This window comes from Mauremys mutica, chromosome 13 (assembly GCF_020497125.1).
Source record: "Mauremys mutica isolate MM-2020 ecotype Southern chromosome 13, ASM2049712v1, whole genome shotgun sequence".
NCBI classification, from domain to species: Eukaryota; Metazoa; Chordata; order Testudines; family Geoemydidae; genus Mauremys; species Mauremys mutica.
In genome coordinates, this window is record NC_059084.1 from 40,347,706 (window position 1) to 40,367,972 (window position 20,267).

General features: G+C 43.6%; 2 protein-coding genes across 2 annotated transcripts; one reads left to right on the forward strand and one right to left on the reverse strand.

The window, feature by feature from the left end:
* The first annotated feature begins 3,463 nt into the window (after positions 1-3,463).
* LOC123348301 (olfactory receptor 4N5-like) lies at positions 3,464-4,399 on the forward strand. Its single transcript, XM_044985817.1, has one exon. It carries the CDS (start codon positions 3,464-3,466, stop codon positions 4,397-4,399), a length of 936 nt encoding a protein of 311 aa, XP_044841752.1.
* An 8,754-nt stretch (positions 4,400-13,153) lies between these two features.
* LOC123348817 (olfactory receptor 14C36-like) lies at positions 13,154-14,326 on the reverse strand. Its single transcript, XM_044986461.1, has one exon. It carries the CDS (start codon positions 14,121-14,123, stop codon positions 13,203-13,205), a length of 921 nt encoding a protein of 306 aa, XP_044842396.1. The 5' UTR covers positions 14,124-14,326; the 3' UTR covers positions 13,154-13,202.
* Positions 14,327-20,267: the final 5,941 nt, after the last annotated feature.

Consider the following 20,267-nt stretch of genomic DNA (forward strand, 5'->3'; position numbering starts at 1 on the left):
CCCCCATAAAGCCTTATGGGGTACACTGTCACAGTCAGACTCACCTTTCCCTATTTTTTTAGAGGTCTTTGAATCTCTGGATTCATGCACTGAAGCACTGTGACTGGCATCACACCTGCTGTGAGAAATATTGTTCTACAGTAACCCTCACAGCCTGTCCATCACTGCCCCTTCTCTTCTGCCAAGCGACTGTCTGGCACCTCCCTCCGCTGCTGCCGCACCCCTTAGGGACTGGATCTGCACTACCTATAACAAAGGCCCTTGACTCTGAGCTAGGCATCTCATCCCCTGGCTCCCCACAGTCACATGGACACCGTTCCCAGTACTTCACTGGGAGGTGGCTGAGCAGAGATGGGCCCTTGCTGAGACAACCTCCCTGCTCCTCTGAAGGTGGGTGACAGGGCCAGAGTTCTGGCTGGGCTAGGTGCCATGTGTTGGGGTGAACTGAGCGCCAGGAGGCAGATGTCCTAGTTTCATGGCATAGCTGCATTCACATTAACATCAGCCTGGCCCTGCCTGCCAAGGCAGGAAAGGGAGTGCATTCACTTCTCAGCTGAGACTGACAACTGAGGTGGTGCTTTCAGTGTCATGGGAGCAGCTGGGTATTGGATGGAGACATACCATAGCCTCATCATACAGGGGCAATTTCCAGCTACTGCTGGCGCAGCTGGGATTCCATCCAGGGACCTCCAGGTAAGTTGCTCTCTGTCCCCCTTGGCCAACCTGTCTGAGCAACAGAGACAGAAGCTGCTTTACAGGGAGGAAACCCAAGCTTATCTACTCTCCTTCCTTCCTTCCTTCTTTCCTTCCTTCCTTCTGTCTGCAGTTAGGTGCTTTCTTTCCTCCTTAAATCTTCTTTTCATTTTCCTTCCCTCCCCTTTCTTTCTTTCTTTCTTTCTTTCTAGAAATTGTTAACATTGCTGATTTCTATTCCATTTTTGATTTTCTGTCATGAAAATTGAAACAACAAATGTACCGAATGATATTTGAAATGGCATGTTTCATTTTGAATCCACATTTTCAGCCAGCAATTGATTCCAAATGAAATCTCTTGATTTCCAATGATACTCTCTTAAACACATGCACAAATACTTAAACAAATCTGCACTATTGCTTCAACATTTCAACGTTGTATTGTGATGGGAAATGTTGAAGTGTTTTGTTTTGACCTTTCTGAATTGAAACCTTTCTGAGCTTTTCCTTTTCACTTTTCATCCCAATTCATGATGGAAGCTATTGTCAACATTTTGGAATTTTCTGCGGGATGGAAATCCCATTTTCTGAGCAGCTCGACATCTGGGTTTTTCTTCTGTGTCCTAGACAATCATCAGGCATCACTGGGGCCTGGCTGAACAGCTGAGAAAAAAGAGGAATTTCATTGATTTTAAACACTGGGAACAAGAGTTCTGAGCAGAGGGATTTCTACTCCTCTCCATCCTGTGCACTGAATAAAGCAGGAAAATATAGTTTATGATCACGTAATTACACTGTATCATAATATCAATGCCTAAGAATTGTTTGCAGTATTGTTATAGTTGTATTAGTCCAAGGGCCTGAAGAGGAGCTCTGTGTAGCTTGAAAGCTTGTCTCTTTGAGCAACAGAAGTTAGTCCAATAAAACTTATCAGCTCACCCACCTTGTCTTTCTAATGCAGAGAGGGCAGGACAGAAGGAACCATACCATATTTTTATTAAGAAATTAGAAAGATGCAAAATTACCATGACAAATTGAATTATTTAAAAACTGTCTAGGTCTCAAAGGGTATGTCTAAATTGCAATCAGATATCCCAATTGCAGTGTAGCTATACCCAAACTGTATGCAAATAGGGAATCATTATTGAGCGGGTGTGATTCTACACCATGAGTGTAGTTTAGAGAAGGAGTGGGGTGCATTGCCCCCCCCCAACTGCAAGCCTTGGGCATACACGGAATCCCCCACCCCGCGCATGGTCCCATTGGAAGTGAAACTATGCCTATGAGTCCCACAGGGATCAGTTTTTGGCCCTATGTTTTGGCCCTGGGTAGCTTGGTAAACTGGGCAAAAGCAAACAATACACATTTTAATACAGCTAAATGTAAATGCACATGTCTAGGAACAAAGAATGTACACCATACTCACAGGATGGGGGCCTATATCCTGGGAAGCAATGACTTAGGAAAAAAAATTGGGGGAGTCATGGTGGATAATCAGCTGAACATGAGCTCCCAGTGTGACACTGTGGGGGAAAAAAAAGAGCTATTGCTATCCTGAAATTTTAAGTGCTTGGCTTTAAAACATAAAGAACTTTCTTTTAGCACAGAATGTTATTCTATATAATTGTGAATATATATTTTAAATGACTAGAGCTGGTCAGACTTTTTTCTGTTCTTTTTGTTAGATTCTTTGTTTTTTGTTTGTTGGTTTTTCTTTGTTTTTTGGTGGGGGGGCCAAAACTTGAGGTGTTTGTCAAGAAACAAAATATATTATTTTCTTTTTGGCCAATTAAACCTTTAAAAAAAATCAAACACAAACAGCCACTGACAAACCAAAAAATGGCCAAAAACTGCTAAAAAGAACCACAGACAAAAATATCAGAAGCTTGAAATATTTTTGATTTCCAGTTTTCTAACTTAATTTAAAAAAAAATTGGAAAGAAAACCCTTCCCACATTAAAAAAAAAAATCAGAAACCAAATTCTCTCTAGAAAAAAAAAGAGAGAGATTTGATGGCTAATTTTCAACCAGTCTTAAAAGGGACAGATTATGAAACTTCAAAAGTTGCCTACGATGAAATCACCAAAGGTGAATGATTTTGCTAATATAAAAAATCAGTAAAAAATTTGCTGGGGGGTGCCCCCCCCAAATCCACACACCTTCTACATTTCAAATTTTAGAAGGGGCCAATTTGTAATCACTTGATTTACAATCTGGACTAGAAAATGAGAGAATCTGAAATTCAGTCTTTATTCATCAATTACATGCTGTGAATTTGGGGAGATTGCACTATATTCTTCACACAGTGCAAAACTCCATGTTTTAAGTGAAAATCGGAATGCTACCATGAGTATAGATGTTCTACCACCAACTCCATAAGTCTATTTATATGCTCAGTGCCAGATCCCCAGCTGGCATCAACTGACAGTAGCACCATTGGAGTCAATGAGTCAGATTCACCGCTGGTGTGAATTGTCAGCACTCCATTCAGCTAAGTGCGGCCGTCTATATTGCAGATCTGCATATGAGGAAATCAGCAGAACCTGCAGCCATGCACCTACATGCAGAGTCTAGCCCTCAGTGTGTAAGTTACCTCAGTGGAGGCTCCATTCTCCTCCCATCCTCATAATGAGGATCCTCTGTGCTTGGCCGACATGTCTCTGCTCGGCGCACTGTGCTATTATATGTGGAAGTGCTCGTTCACGGTGGCCACTATAATCTCCTCCTCTCTCTCCATCCTGTGTGTGCTACAGGGATCCACACTGATGGGATGGAGCATGGGAACCTCACATGGGTGACGGAATTCATGCTGCTGGGGCTATCAGAGGCCTACAGGGTCCAGCTCTTCCTCTTCTTCCTCTTCCTGCTTTTCTACATAGTCATCCTCCCAGGCAATGTCCTCATCATCCTCACCATCCGGAGTGACCCCTGCCTGGGCTCCCCCATGTACTTCCTTCTGGCCAACCTGGCCTTCCTAGACATTTGCTACTGCTCTGTTACTCCCCCAAAGATGCTAGCTGATTTCTTCTCCCACCGCAAGACCATCTCCTACGGGGGCTGCATGGCCCAGCTCTTCTTCATCCACTTCCTGGGAGCAGCTGAGATCTTCTTGCTGATTATTATGGCCTATGATCGTTATGTGGCCATCTGTAAACCTTTGCACTATGCCAGCATTGTGAGCAGGGGGGTCTGCTGTGCCCTGGTTGGGGCTGCCTGGGTGGGGGGCTTCATGCACTCCATAGTCCAGGTGGCTTTGACCATCAGGTTGCCCTTCTGCGGCCCCAACAAGCTGGACAACTTCTTCTGCGATGTGCCTCAGGTGATCAAGCTGGCCTGCACTGACACCTACGTGGTGGAGATGCTGATGTTCTCCAACAGCGGCTTGGTCACCTTGGTGTGCTTTGTCCTCCTCCTCATCTCCTACACTGTCCTGCTGGTCAAGCTCAGGATTCAGTCCCTCTGCGGGAAGAACAAAGCAGCCTCCACCTGTGTCACTCACATCATCGTGGTCTTCATCATGTTTGTCCCCGCCCTCTACATCTATGCCCGCCCCTTCTGCAGCTTCCCCCTGGACAAGGTGGTGTCCCTGTTCCACACCGTGGTCTTCCCATTACTGAACCCCATGATCTACACACTCAGGAACAAGGAGATCATCAGTGCCATGAAGAGACTGATGATCAGATACAGCCATTGGGGTGGGAAGTAAATGGAAGCCAGAATAAAGTAGTATCAAACTGTGAATAATTTTCTATGTGCAGGGCTCCATTTTGCTTTTAGATACACTGGAGAAACTCTGTAGTTATGCTGTAGTATCTATTGAGCAACTTGAATCTGTTAAATAACTTTATAGTAAATCTGTAGTATCTATGGAATATGTCTGTAGTATATATTGAAATCCCTGTACAATCTGTTGAGTAATTAATAAATCTGTAGTGTCTATGTAGTAACTCGCATGAGTAAGTCTACAGTAGCTGTGAAAGGAGCCTGTGGTTAAATGCAGCCACTCTATGGAGTGCATTGGTTTACACCATACCTTCTATGGAGTAACTATATCATGAATGTGTAATATCAATAGAGGATCTGTGGAATATTTATGGAGTAACTCAAGAGTTTACACAGCTATAACTGAGAAAAGAAATTAGCTCATTCTATTTTATATCTGAATATGGTGCCAGTCCTGGTTAATAATAATTAATACTCAGGAAATGATCTTTGCTTGTATTAGTTATGTTAAAACATGGAAGGAATTTTGGTCATTGGTCAATTGTCTAGTGCTAAATTCATGCCACTTAAAGACTGCAGGGTTAATTATTGTCTTTATTTATATTTCACAAAAACAATGAGGAGTCCAGTGGCACCTTAAAGACTAACAGATTTATTTGAGCATAAGCTTTCGTGGGTAAAAAAATCCACTTCTTCAGATGCATGGAGTGAAAATTACAGATACAGGCATAAATATATATTGGCCCATGAAGAGAAGGGAGTTACCTTACAAGTGGAAAAACAATGTTGAAGGCCAATTTAGTCAGGGTGGATGTTTTCCGCTCCCAATAACTGATGAGGAGGTGTCAATACCAAGAGAGGGAAAATTGCTTTTGTACGTGAGCCAGCCACTCCCAGCCCCTATTCAAGCCCAAATCGATGGTGTTAAGTTTGCAAAAGAATTGTAGCTCAACAGTCTCTCCTTGAAATCTGTTTTTGAAGTTATTTTGTTGAAGAATGGCTATTTTAAAATCTGTTATTGAGTATCCAGGAAGACTGAAATGTTCTCCTACTGGCTTTTGTATGCTACCATTCCTGATGTCTGATTTGTGTCCATTTATCCTTTTACGTAGAGACTGTCCAGTTTGGCCAATGTACATGGCAGATGGGCATTGCTGGCGCATGATGGCATAGATCACGTTAGTAGATATGCAGGTGAATGCGCCCCTGATGATGTGGTTGGGTCCTATGATGGTCCTAGAGTAGATATGGGGACAGCGAAAGCAACGGGGTTTGTTACAGGATTGGTTCCTGGGTTAGTGTTTCTGTGGCGTGGTGTGTAGTTCCTGGAGAGTATTTGCTTCAGGTGGGGAGGCTGTCTGTAAGGGAGGACTGGCCTGCCTCCCAAGGCCCATGAGAGTGGGGGATCGTTTTCCAGGATAGGTTGTAGATCGATGATGATGAGCTGGAGAGGTGTTAGCTGGGGATTGTATGTGATGGCCAGTGGTGTTCTGTTGTTTTCCTTGTTGGGCCTATCCTCTAGTAGGTGACTTCTGGGTGTCATCAGATGGCCACTGGTGTGGTGCTCTGCTCTGTTCAATGTTGATATCAGTCTGCTGCATGTGTGTGTTCCCTCTGTGTGCTGCCCCAGCTCTGCAGATCGCTGGCACAGCAGACCCCGAGAGAACCCCCAATAACCAAAGATTCCGATGAGGTACGAAGGCACCCGGTCCAGGTTTATGGTTGAAGAGAAACACAGTCTCTAGCTCCCCAGATTAGATATCCAAGGTTCTGCTAACTAGCACATATGTGCTCCCTGACAATGGACCAGCTCAGTCAGTGGCGGGACTTCCCACTGCCCCCTAGGCCAGACAAAGATACCGCCCCAGGGATGCATTCTTATACAGGTACAAACAAGTTACACATCACTCCTGACGTATTGAGGTGCAACCCTTCTATGTAGCAAGGTACAACCCCTCTATGCAATAAGGTGCCGCCTCTCACCTTGTACATGTTGCTTCGAACAAAACAACTCTATCCATCATATTATCCTTTTGACCCTGACTTTAGGATGGGTCAGCCTGTTCCCTGTTATCAGTGTGGAATGTGCAAGTATCAGAGTGTTCTGGTACCATACGTTTATATCTCTAGTAACCAATACATTGTACGTATATGTTTATGCAACATCAGCCCTTTCCTTGCCAGCTTCTGTGAACAGGATCTGCCTTTGGCTCATAGCTTAACTTTGCTTGATGTTAGCAAATTCTTGACCATTACTTTAGTTCAGGCCTTAGGCCTCATACCGGGCCTCTGATACCAAGGTTTATATCTCAGGGCCTCATACCTTGCCTCCACTTACTACCCTGGGTACTGCTGAGGGTGCATAGAATCACAGAATCATTGACTATCTGGTTTGGAAGGGACCTCAGAAGATAATCTAGTCCAACCCCCTTCTGAAAGGAGGACCAATTCCCAACTAAATTATTCCAGACAGGGCTTTATCAAGCCTGACCTTAAAAACCTCTAAGGAAGGAGATTCCACCACCTCCCTACGTAATCCCTTCCAGTGCTTCACCACCCTCCTACTGAAAAAGTTTTTCCTAATATCCAACCTAAACCTCCCCCAATGCAACTTGAGACCATTACTCCTTCTTCTGTCATCTGCTACCACTGAGAACAGTCTAGATCCAACCTATTTGGAACCCCCTTTCAGGTAGTTGAAAGCAGCTATCAAATCTCCCCTCAGCCTCTCCTCATAAATCATGTGTTCCAGCCCCTAATCATTTTTGTTGTCCTCTTCTGGACTCTTTCCAATTTTTCCACAACCGTCATATAGTATGGGGCCCAAAACTGGACACAGTACTCCAGATGAGGTCTCACCAATGTCAAATAGAGGGAATGATCACGCTCCTTGATCTGCTTGCAATGCCCCTACTTATACAGCCCAAAATGGCATTAGCCTTCTTGGCAACAGGGGCACACTGTCGACTCATATCCAGTTTCCCATACACTGTAACCGCTAGGTCCTTTTTTGCAGAACTGCTGCCTAGCCATTCGGTCCCTAGTCTGTAGCAGTGCATGGGATTCTTCCATCCTAAGCGCAGAACTCGCACTTCCCCTTGTTGAACGTCATCAGATTTATTTTGGCCCAATCCTGTAATCTAGGTCCCTCTGTATCCTATCCCTACCCTATAGCATATCTACCACTCCTCCAAGTTTAGTGGCATCTGCAAACTTGCTGATGGTGCAGTCCACACCATCCTCCAGATCATTAATGAAGATATTGAACAAAACTGGCCCCAGGACCGACCCTTGGGGCACTCTGCTTGAAACCGGCTACCAGCTAGACATGGAGCCATTGATCACTATCAGTTGAGCTCGACAATCTAGCCAGCTTTCTATCCACCTTATAGTCCATTCATCCAACCCATACTTCTTTAACTTGGCGGCAAGAATACTGTTGGAGACTGTATCAAAAGCTTTGCTAAAGTCAAGGAATAACACATCCACTGCTTTCTCCTCATCTACGGAGCCAGTTATTTCCTCACAGAAGGCAATTAGATTAGTCAGGTATAACTTGCCCTTGGTGAATCCATATTGACTGTTCCTGATCACTTTCCTTTCCTCCAAGTGCTTCAGAATTGTTTCCTTGTGGACCTGCTCTATGACTTTTCCAGGGACTGAGGTGAGGCTGACTGGCCTGTAGTTCCCCAGATCCTCCTTCTTCCCTTTTTTAAAGATGGGCACTACATTAGCGTTTTTCCAGTCATCCGGGTCCTCCCCCAGTTGCCATGAGTTTTCAAAGATAATGACCAATGGCTCTGAAATCACACCCACCAACTCCTTTAGTACCCTCAGATACAGTGCATCCGGCCCCATGGACTTGTGCTTGTCCAGCATTTCTAAATAGTTATGAACCACTTCTTTCTCCACAGAGGGTTGGTCACTTCCTCCCCATGCTGTGGTGCCCATTGCAGCAGTCTGGGAGCTGGAGATAGAGGCAAAATAATCATTGAGTACATTAGCTTTTTCCACATCCTCGGTCACTAGGTTGCTTCCCTCATTTAGTAAGTTTCCTGCAGTGGGGGAAGGAACAGAGCTGCTCTGCCAAGGAACCTTCAGCAGAAGATTGGCGAGTACCTCCAGGAAAGTTTCCTAGAGATCTCTCCAGAGGATTCTCATGAAATCTCGGTGTGCATTAACACACTATTTCACCGAATGGCTTAGCTTCACAAGGAAAGGTGGAATACATGCAAACAAAGCTAGCCTTATAAATGTCTATCCCTTTGCCCACTTCTACAATATACAGAGCGAAGGACAGGTCTACCTCATATCACCAAGCAGCATCAACTCAAAAAGATCACTTACTCCTTGCCTGCATCATGTGCGCCAGCGATAGACTTCTAGGACTGGCTAGACCTCTCCATAATGAAAAAGAGCTCCTGACTCACCTCGCCACTAGATGACACTGACATGTGCTCCGCACCATCCTCCAACTCGACCTCCTCATCCACAGCTTTGTCCTCGGGGTCGAGTTCCCTGTCTGTCGCCACCAGTCCCACCAAAGTATTCAGAGAGTTCTTGGCAGTGGAGGTGACGTTGTTGCTGAGGATACTGTCCAGATCCTTGCAGAAGCGGCAGCTCTTTGGCGCAGCACCAGAGCAACGGTGTGCCTCCCTTGCCTTATGGTATGCCTATCTTAGCTCAGTTCTGCTGTGTGTCCTGTTTGTAACCCTTCTCCAACAAGCCACAAAAAATATAACTGTAGGTACTGAAGTTCCTATGGCTGGAACGGAGCTGGGACTGGACAGCCTCCTCACCCAACAATTCCAGCAGATCCAACAACTCAGGTGAGTTCCAAGCGAGAGAGCATTTGCTGCGCAGAGCCGCCATGGTCAGCTGAGAAGATGCGATGTGAGCTCTCCACACTGAGAAAACAGGAATTGGAGATTCAAAAATTCCCTGGCCTTTAAAGGGGGATGGGCAGATGTCTGTTTACCTGGGTGCAGGGAAGCAGAGTTCAAACTGCTGACCGGAACGCTCAAGATGGGCATTGTGGGACACATCCTGGAGGCCATTAACAGTAACATATCCATAATATCTATATCTATAATGACACTTTGTCAATATAACTTTTACCGCCAAAAGCTCTACACCTCTTGTTGAGGTCGTTTTATTTTGTCAGCAAAGCAGTCAGCCAAGGGATAATTGTAGTGTGTACACCTCTACTGTTTTGTCAATTAAACCTGACTTTTGTTGACAAAACTGTGTGGCGAGACAAGGTCTTAGATGTATGTTTCTTAATGCAAGAGGTATGGGGAATAAAAAGGAAGAATTAGAAATACAAGTAAAATGATTGGTGTTGTGCCTCAACTCCTTGGACATGTCATGAGCACTCAACAGACATGCCAACCATCCAAACTGGAACCAGTCAAACCCATTTGAATAGCCTCAGCAGAGACCAGGAACCATTCCTGATCTGAAGGGACCACCTCAGAAGCGGGCAAGGGTAGTTCTACCTCCCAGTGCTAGTCACTTCATGTTCTTTCCATGGAGACAATGAATCCATCATAATGGGCAATTGTTGCCAATCAAATATTGTGGTGGGTTTTCATATAATCATAGAAGATATGGGTTGGAAGAGACCTCAGGAGGTCATCTAGTCCAACCCCCTGCTCAAAGCAGGACCAGCCTCAACTAAATCATCCCAGCCAGGGCTTTGTCAAGCCAAGCCTAAAAAAGATGCAAAGGATGGAGATTCTACCACCTCCCTAGGTAACCCATTCCAGTGCTTCACCACCTTCCTAGTCAAATACATGGTAACAGTAAACTTGAACTGATTGGGATAGGATTTTTACAAAAGGGGCCCAAGGGATTTGGGGACTCAACTCTCACTGAAAGTCAATAAGAGTTGAATGACTAATTGCTGTAGGTCCAACTGAAAATCACATCCTTCCTCCCTAATTCAAAGTGTGTGTGTGTGTGTCATGGGGAATCACTTAAGCATAAATTCAGCTATAAAACTTCAATGGGACTTCTGGCTTATTTGTTTTTTCCAGATCAGTGCCTCAGTTCAGAATATTCAAAAGAATTGAGATTTAATTCATAATCACTGAGTGTTTGGACAAGGAGCAATGATGATTTAGACCATATGAGGAGCCGTACCTTTGTTTTTAAGAAAACTCCCATTATAATGATCCAATGTATTCAATAAGGCAAAAGAATCAGAGCCCATTAAAATATAGCTAGTCAAAATGGCTCAAATCTCACAGACAATGCAGATGATGAACTTCTTGTTAAAAAGCTATGGAGTAAGAAATATTCACAGAAATAACAATGAATAATAAGTACTCTCAGGGAAATCATGATTTGGAAATCAAGAGTCATAGACAGAAAAAGAGGCAAAATAAATTGGCATTGATTATTCATAATCTATCTATCTATCTATCTATCTATCTATCTATCTATCTATCTATCTATCTAACTGCTCTTCTTTTATCTATTCTATATGTAGTATACACAACCATGCACAAACATGGTTAATAATAATAATAATAATAATAATAATAATAATAATAATAATGACATTTAGATCCTTGTGTGGATGAGAGACCATAGGCCAAATCCACCTTTGAAGCAAATGGCTATATCTCAGTTGTTATGATTATAAGATTAGCTGAACCTCTTCTCCTTGGTCTGGTCTCTTAGTGCAAACCCTCAGGTCGCAGCTTTGTGCCTGTCTCTCTCTTAGGTGGAATCGTGTGATTCTCCCACCCTCCAACTGGGTCCCAGGATATAGCAACTTGTGCACGAACAAATGAGTTCTCCAACCATGTTTGGTACCTGCAGGTCTTCTCACAGGAGTTGTGACCCATAGTAAGTTGAGTGACTAGCCAGCCTTCACCATACCAAGTATGTTTTATTTATCACTATAGGAACAAAGCATAACATAAAAGAAAATATGAGCAGTTCTAGATCCATCACTGCAGTAGTGTGGCAGGATAAAAAGTTGGGTTTATTACTCAAACTCAGTTTGTCTTTTTCAAACATTGCAATAGCTTTCTCTTCCAAAATACCTTTCCACCATAGCAGGTAATTATTTTTAAAAAAAATAAAAAATAATACTACATATAACTGTATAAGGCTCTATATGCCCTACCACATCATAAATAAGACAAGAAAATCCCATCAACATTAAAATAATCATTTGAAGAGAAACTCAGATATTCAGACACCTGAAAAAAAACTTTTTTTCAATTCTTTATAATTTGGGAAAGAAAAACTTCGTCTCTCAGAAACCCCTTCAAAGAGATTATGACGTTGACACCTTGAATAAGTGACAAAATGAACTGATATCCCCTGTCAAGGCTGATTCCCCACTTCAAGTGCAGAAGGTGGGGGCCTGCAAGGATTCTAAAAATTAATACTGGCCACTCCAGGTTGGCATTAAACTTTTCTCTGACTTTGGATGGGTAGATGCTGCCACCACCCAAGTGCAACACCCCCGCCCCCCGCACACACACATGTTTTGAGAAACCAGGAAGAAGCACTTGGGAATTCCTTCCTGTGGGGTACCATTAAGCCCTTTAACCCCCCCTCTGGGGAAGAGCTGAGAACAAAAACAAAGGAAATCAGCTATTGCCACCAACTTATTAAACAAGATATGCACAAACCTTTTAGGACACAAAAAATCCAAACCTGTTCTTAAAAAAGGGTTAATTTTATTAAAAACAAAAAGAAAAAAAATACATCTGAAATTTAGGCTTTTTGCTAGATCTTAAAAAAAACAATTAAGCATCAAGATAGCTTTCTTGAGGTTCAGCTTAAAGGTTACAAGTAAAACAAAAGCATTTGGGGTTAGCAGAGGAGTCCACAAGGCAATAAGAAATAAAAGAAATAATCCTAATCACATCTTCCTAGACATTCCCTGATTTACTTACATATATGGGATTCAAATAAGTAGTTCTAGGTATGATCTGATGATTTTCCATACCTGGCTTAAAGCTTCTTATAACAGGGCTGCTATGTGTCTCCTGTCTCCAGAGAACAAGAACAAACAGACAAAGGGAAAGATTTTTTTTCCCAATTTTAAAAAGTTTTAACCCCTCCCATTGGCTCTTTTGGTCAGGTGCCCAAATCACTTCCCTTTACCTATGCATTTAGTCAGACTTTTTAACCCTTTACAGGTAAAACAACTCGAGAACAGCTACCAAGAGCGACTCTATAGCTAACTGGCTGGTTGGGTGTCCACAAAAGGGAGTTACCTCTCACCCTCTCATTTATCACACTCATCCCATTTCATCGAACATGTTCCACCCTGCAAATTCCTACCCCAAAAACCACTTGGAACAAAGAAACAAGTCAACCAATGAATCAGCAACATGAAAAAGAAACGATCAATCAAACACAAAAGCCAAACCTCTCATACCCAAGCACTATTTTTATCGCAAAAAAAGAGGAAGAGAGATCACAAAGTCCACTAGTGATTTAGCAATAGCTATAGATATTCTGTGCAGCACGCTCAGATAATATGGTGATGGTTGTAGTATAAATCCCTAAGACAAATAGATACACGTCTACGTAGATTTATGGATAGACATATAGATTCTGATATTATTTACATGGTGTAATCCTAAATTTACTAATTTAACTTCCATAGAGTTAGTGCAGATTTTATGACATCATAAACAGATTGCACCTTATTTTCTGAAGGAAACAATTTTGTCATCAATTGATTATTACTATAAAGAAGCCCAGAATGAAATCACAGTCAAAGATCAATGACGGACATTTTTTTTGTTGGTGAATTACCTCCACACAATCAGTTTCTTTAATGCAGCTTTGATCTCTTTGTTCCTCATGCTGTAGATGATTGGATTCATTATTGGAGGCACCAGGGAATATAGAACACCCATCATGAGATCCATATTTGATGCTGAGCTGGAGGTGGGTTTCATGTACTCAAAGAAGCTAGTGCAAAGTAACAAAGAGACCACAGTGAGGTGAGGAAGGCAGGTGGAGAAGGCTTTACGCCGGCCCTGCTCAGAGAGGATTCTCAGCACTGCTTTGAAGATGTGAACATAAGACACAATAATAAAAACAAAGCAGTTTAAACTTAAAAACACACTAAAGGCAAGAAGCTCAACTTCACTGAGGTACGAGTCAGAGCAGGCGATCTTGAGTAGCTGGGGGATTTCACAGAAGAACTGGTTGATGACATTGGACTGGCAGAAGGGTAACCTGAAGGTGTTCCCGGTGTGCATTGCAGAGTAGACAATACCAGTAATCCAGGCACTGGCTGCCATTTGGACACAAGATCTCCCATTCATCACTCTCTCATAGTGCAGGGGTTGGCAGATGGCGACATATCGGTCGTATGCCATGATGGTGAGTAAGGCAAGATCAGCTGCAATGAAGACTGCGAAAAGAAAGACTTGGGCGACACATCCAGGATAAGAAATCAACCTGGTGTTCATGAGGGAATTGATCATGGATTTGGGGATGGTGACAGAGATGGAGCCGAGGTCTATAATGGACAGATTCATCAGGAAGAAGTACATGGGGGTGTGAAGATGGTGATCAAGGGCTATAGCTGTGATGATGAGAAGATTCCCCATCATGCCTACCAGGTAAATCACTAGAAATACCACAAAGTGCAAAATCTGCAGCTCCCGAATGTCAGAGAATCCCAGGAGAAGGAACTCGGTCAGGGTGGTTCGGTTGGACATTTTCTTTCTCAGTTCATTGTATGATGGCTGTGGAGAGAAGCACTAAGATAGTGGTGGGGATTACAGGGAGAGAAGGAATGCCACTGATTCCATGCTGCAATATCTCATGATGTGAGTGTCAACGATGAACAGCACTTATCACCCTGGTGTTCATGAGGGAATTGGCCATGGACTTGGGGATGGTGACGAAGATGGATCCAAGGTCTAGGATGGACAGATTCACCAGAAAGAAGTACATGGGGGTGTGAAGACGGGGGTCAAGGGTACGGCTGTGATGATGAGAAGATTCACCATCAGGGCTGACAGGTAAATCACTAGAAACACCATAAAGTGCAAAACCTGCATCTCCCGAACATCAGAGAATCCCAGGAGAAGGAACTCGGTCAGGGGGTTCAACTGGACAATTTCTTTTTTCAGTTCATTGTGTGATGTCTGCAGAAGGAAGGAGAAAGACAATGGTCAGGATTAGAGCTACAGAGGGAATGGCCCTGATTCCCCTCATTAATATCTCTCAATAAAAGTGTAAATTGGCACAGGTCCCTTAAAGTCAATGGAACTGCATCAGTTTGCACAATCTGAAGATCTGGCTCAGGATGTGGCTTGATATAATACAGTATGAAAGATGGAGCAAAACACATCCAACCCCAATGATCCAGTCAAGATAACTCCCCTATTGCTCCAGACAGCAGGCTGCAAACTTAGTTATGAAGCTAAAATACTAAAAAGCTAGTGCTGCCTGATTACCATTTTCCAGGGAAATATGACATGGGCACACAAAGCATCCAATATGACAGCACATTTGTAAGGATTCCACTGCAACACCACACGGACGGCCTGCTGCCTCTTTCCAGAACTGATTGATGGCCCCAAATCCCAGCTGCATTTCATCTCTGCGTGATGAGCGACTAATAGCATCGCTCAGCTAATTCTATGTTGTGTCATTTCCCTCTGATTTATGTCTGATTTATGTCTGTGCTGACCTGCTGTGTGACCTTGGGCCAGTCACTTCCCCTCCCTGAGCCTGCCTCTGTTTCCCTTCCCTCCCTTTCTCTACCTTGTCTTCTTCGATTATAAACTCTCTGGGGCATAGACTGTGTCTTACTGTGTGTTTGCTCTGTCCACCTGTTAAGAGCATTTCTGTCTAGCAGGTATCAGTGTGAGACAGAGGATATGGTGGTAGAGCAGGAGAGCTGGGATCTAGTCCCGCTGCCCTCCTCTATGTCCTTGGGTAGAGACAAGCTTTGGCTGGGGGCTTCAGTTCTCTGTGCTTCAGTTTAAAGGCCCCTGCATGTATAAAGCATATCCTGTGGGTATCAGCTTATGCTGTTTACTCACCTTTACTATCCTGCAAGTATCCCTTTGAAACAGCCGTAAATGGGATTGCAATAGAGTGAATGGGTTCAGAAGAGTGGTGTTATTGGACAGTATTAATGTTCCCACCCTGGCTTAATTCTAAATTTCCAATCTGGGGTATTCAGATATTTTTGGTTTAAATTATTTCCAAAGAAAACTGGGATTTGAACTGAAGACATTTTCATAGGAAGTCTCTCCTATCTTTAAAAATAACATATGTATTGGGAAGAAAAAAAAATCAATTACTTCAGTGAAAAATTTCCAGTTTTACACAGTTTTTACCAGCAATTGTTTGGTTCTCAGTTAACACAAACAAAGAATGTTTGGTTTCACAATTTCTACAAAAATTGATTTTTTTTTCTGCTGCAGAAAAAAAAGAACGAGGAGTATTTGTGGCAGCTTTGAGACTAACAAATTTATTTGAGCATAGTTAGTCTCTAAGGTACCACAAGTACTCCTGTTCTCTTTGCGGATACAGCTGCTACTCTGCAACCTGTCAGAAAAAAAAGGAGGAGCTCTAAATGTTTGAATAAATGATTTTAAGAGTTTCAATTGTAATTTGTAGTTTTAGAATTAAATTTCTGCAACATAATAATACCCAGTAGTATGTAACTGAAATAGCAAACTTACAAAGCTGGTCTTTGTGGAATGTTTCCCCGTCTGTGGTGCATTTGACAGTCCACTGCCAGGATTCTTCAGTCATTGTCTTTCTATAGATCTGTCAATAATGTCCCCATCTCTGTATTATCCAACATCCATTTCCCTGCCTCTTCATCATATTTCCTGAGTTGCTGGGTCTCTCTGCAGTTCCTTGCAGGCAGGGATCCACTCCAGAGATAGACCCTTCCTGCTCCCTTCTTCAGGCAGGCTTGGGGAGAGGTGAAGGACTAAATAGGATTGAGGCAGAAAGCCAATCCCAGCTCTGAAATGTATCCTGGCTTCCGCAGGCTTCAAGACAGGGTCACAGCCCAGTATGTATCTGCCCTGGGGTTAAATAGCTGAATTCCGTCTCCAGGGCTGTGAGCCCAGCTCTGATCTCAGCTCTGGAGCAAATCACCCTGACACCTGCCCTAGCTGACCCTAGGGAAACAGCATCTGCCATTACTTGCACACAATGGCAGCAACTATGGATGGATCTGTGGCTAAAAACAAGGCAGGACTGAGGCCCAAACTGTGTTTAAAGGAAACTGCAGAATGAACTATATATTTGTAGCACAGACATGGAATCCAGTGCCACCAGAGCTGGTTTCTTCATTAACGCCACATAATCAACTCTGAGAGAGTAGAGATGTTTTTTCCCTGTGTTACATCAGCAGCTCTTGGGATGCAGCCACCAGAGGAACCCACAGCTCAGGCTGCCCTGGCTGTTTGATGTTGGTCACTAAGAGGTACCCAGAGGCAAACACTAAAATCTCAGTGCAACCTCCTAAACTGGTGTAAATTGATACAGTTTCATTGAGTTCCGAGTAGTTAGGGCTGTTTACTCCATGTGGATATTTGCCCTTTTGATTTCATTGGCGCTACTCTGATTTACATTAGCTGAGGGTCTGACCCCAAGACTGCCTTGGAGCTATGTCAGTTTTGACCAGCTGGACAACTGGCCTCATTAACTCTGATGGAGCTATGTCTGATTTACACCAGCTTGGGATCTGGTCCATTACACAGTTTCTAATCCATATTCTTTGCCTCTGAATCTGAACTGAAGATGAGACAAAAGTTCCAAACTTAGTAACTTGCCCAATGGGATTGATTGCAAGAGTATAACTTTTAACGTCTACAAAGACATTCATTCCCACTGAGAACAGAATGTTAGAGGAATTCTGTGTTGCTAAGATTTTCTGTATCTGATTTTCAACTTCTACTGGGATGAATGGACCAACTTTCTTTCTTTCTTTCTTTCTTTCTTTCTTTCTTTCTTTCTTTCTTTCTTTCTTTCTCAGCCATTATATGTTTTTTTTCCTGCAGACAACAATAAAATAAAAGGCTCATGAGGCTGCAGGTGTGATGCCACATGATATCTTCCAGCTGTTTAATTCATACTAGTTGTAGATATGTCAGAGAGACTGAACACATATGAAGGGTCAGATCCCCGTCTGGTGCAAATCAGTTGTAGCTCCATTGGAGTCAATGGGGTTGTTAAGGCTGATTCCCCCTTTGGCACTTTGAGTGCAGAAGGTGGGGCCCACAAGGATTCTAAAAATTAATACTGGCCACTCCAGGCTGGTATTAAACTCCCAAGGTTACAGCTTCTCTTTGACCTTGGATGTGTAGATGCTACCACCACCCAAGTGCAAAATCCCTTTCAGGACCCAGGAGGGCGCACTTGGGAATTCCTTCCTCTGGGGTACCCTCAAGCCCTTCCATCCCCACTCTGGGGAAGAGCTGAGAAAGAAAAAACAAAGGAAATCAACCGTTGCCACCAGCTAATTAAACAACACGTGCACAAACATTTTAGGACACAAAAATCCAATCCTGTTCTTAAAAACGGTAAATGTTATTAAAAACAAAAAAGAAAGAAAATACATCTGGAAACTCAGGCTATTGCTAGATTTAAAAAAAAGGCTTAAGCATCAAGAATAACTTTCTTGAGGTTAAGCTTAAATGTTACAAGCAAAATAAAAGCAGAGTCCACAAGTGTCAGAGTCTACCCTCACTTGAAACTGGGCGGTTTCAAAGTGAGGACCCGCATGTCTTCCCCCACCCCAAAATCCTAGGGTAGGTCTCCCCTTCGGCTGCCACCACCCGGTCAATTCCGTGGGCCGGGACACCCCTGTTTCCCCCCTTGGGAACACAGATCAATTCACAGAGGAGGAACCTCCCCCCTCCTCCCTCTCTCCAGCCTGCTCTGGAGACAGAGGTGCCTGGATTCAAACGCCTTGAATCTCTACACACAGGGAAGCAGCCCACTTCCCCCTCCCCTTCCCCTGAATTTCCCCAAGGGAAGGAATTAACCAAGTCCAAAGAAAAGAAAAGAATTTATTAAGAGAACAAAAGAAAATACAGAATCTCTATGAATCCAAGCTGGGCACTCATAGGGTATAACCTTGCTAAGTTCTGGAGAGACTTCTCTCTCTTTCTCAGTACAACCAGTACAAGCAGAATTGAAAATAATCAATAACAAACACACAGAATTGCAAACATAGGATTATTAGATAAGGACACAAAGTATCCTTCTAATACTCACTATCTTGACTAGAAGAAATTAGTTCAGAAAGGTGGAACTTGTAGGGACTTGATTAACTCGTCTGGTCTCTTGAACTCCAAACGGCCAAAGACAAAGACCCCCCCAAACAGAGGGAAAAGTTCCCTCCTAGGAGTTTCAAATTCTCTTCCCTGATTGGTCCTCAGGTCAGATGCCCACCAGGTACTATGCTTTAACCCTTTACTAACTATTCATGACATGCCCCCCAAATCGTCACAGTGGGATCCACTGGCGGCGATTTCCTCCTAGAACTGTAAAACAACCAGAGTAATAAAACACATGCACTATTACATCGACTACTAAGCATGAAAACATATTAAGAACAGTTTTTAGCCACTTGATTCTGGGAAACTTTCACGAGAGAGTGCATCAGCAACTTTGTTGGAAGCTCCTGAAATGTGTTGAATGTCAAAGTCAAAGTTTTGGAGAGCTAAGCTCCAGCGGAGAAGTTTCTTGTTGTTTCCCTTGTTGGTGTGAAGCCACTTTAGCGCAGCATGGTCAGTTTGTAGCTGGAACTGCCGGCCCCAAACGTATGGGCGTAGCTTTTTCAAGGCATACACAATGGCGTAACATTCTTTTTCACTGATGGACCAGTGGCTTTCCCTCTCAGACAGTTTCTTGCTGAGAAACACGACAGGATGGAAGTTGTGATCCGGTCCTTCCTGCATTAGTACCGCTCCTACCCCACGTTCAGATGCATCGGTGGTAACTAGGAAGGGTTTGTTAAAGTCTGGGGCCCTTAATACAGGGTCCGACATGAGCATCGCCTTAAGCTGGGTAAAGGCTTTCTGACACTCATCAGTCCACTTAACTGCATTTGGCTGGGTTTTCCTGGTCAGATCAGTTAGTGGGGCAGCGATTTGGCTGTAGTGTGGTACAAATCGCCTGTAATATCCGGCCAAACCTAAGAAGGATTGGACCTGTTTCTTTGACCTTGGGACAGGCCACTGTTGGATAGCCTCCACCTTGGCCTGTAGGGGGTTGATGGTTCCTTGACCCACCTGGTGTCCTAGGTAAGTCACTCTGTTGTGGCCTATTTGACACTTTTTGGCCTTAACAGTTAGTCCTGCCTGCCTGATGCGCTCTAAAACCATTTTTAAATGTTCTAGGTGTTCGGGCCATGAATCAGAAAAAATGGCCACATCATCGAGGTATGCAACTGCACAGTCTTCCAATCCTGCTAGTAGACCATCCACCAGCCTTTGGAAGGTGGCAGGTGCATTCCGCAGTCTGAACGGAAGCACAGTAAACTCATACACCCCTGCATGGGTGATGAAGGCAGATTTTTCCCTGGCGGGTTCATCTAGTGGTACCTGCCAGTATCCCTTGGTTAAATCAATGGTAGAGATGAACTGGGCACGTCCCAACTTTTCCAATAGCTCATCAGTGCGTGGCATTGGATAGTTGTCTGGACGAGTTACAGCATTTAGCTTACGGTAGTCCACACAAAAGCGTATTTCCCCATCTGGTTTGGGAACCAGAACCACTGGAGATGCCCATGCACTGGTAGAAGGGCGGATGATACCCATCTCCAACATGTTGTCAATCTCCTGTTTAATAGCAACTTTGGCATGAGGTGACACCCGGTA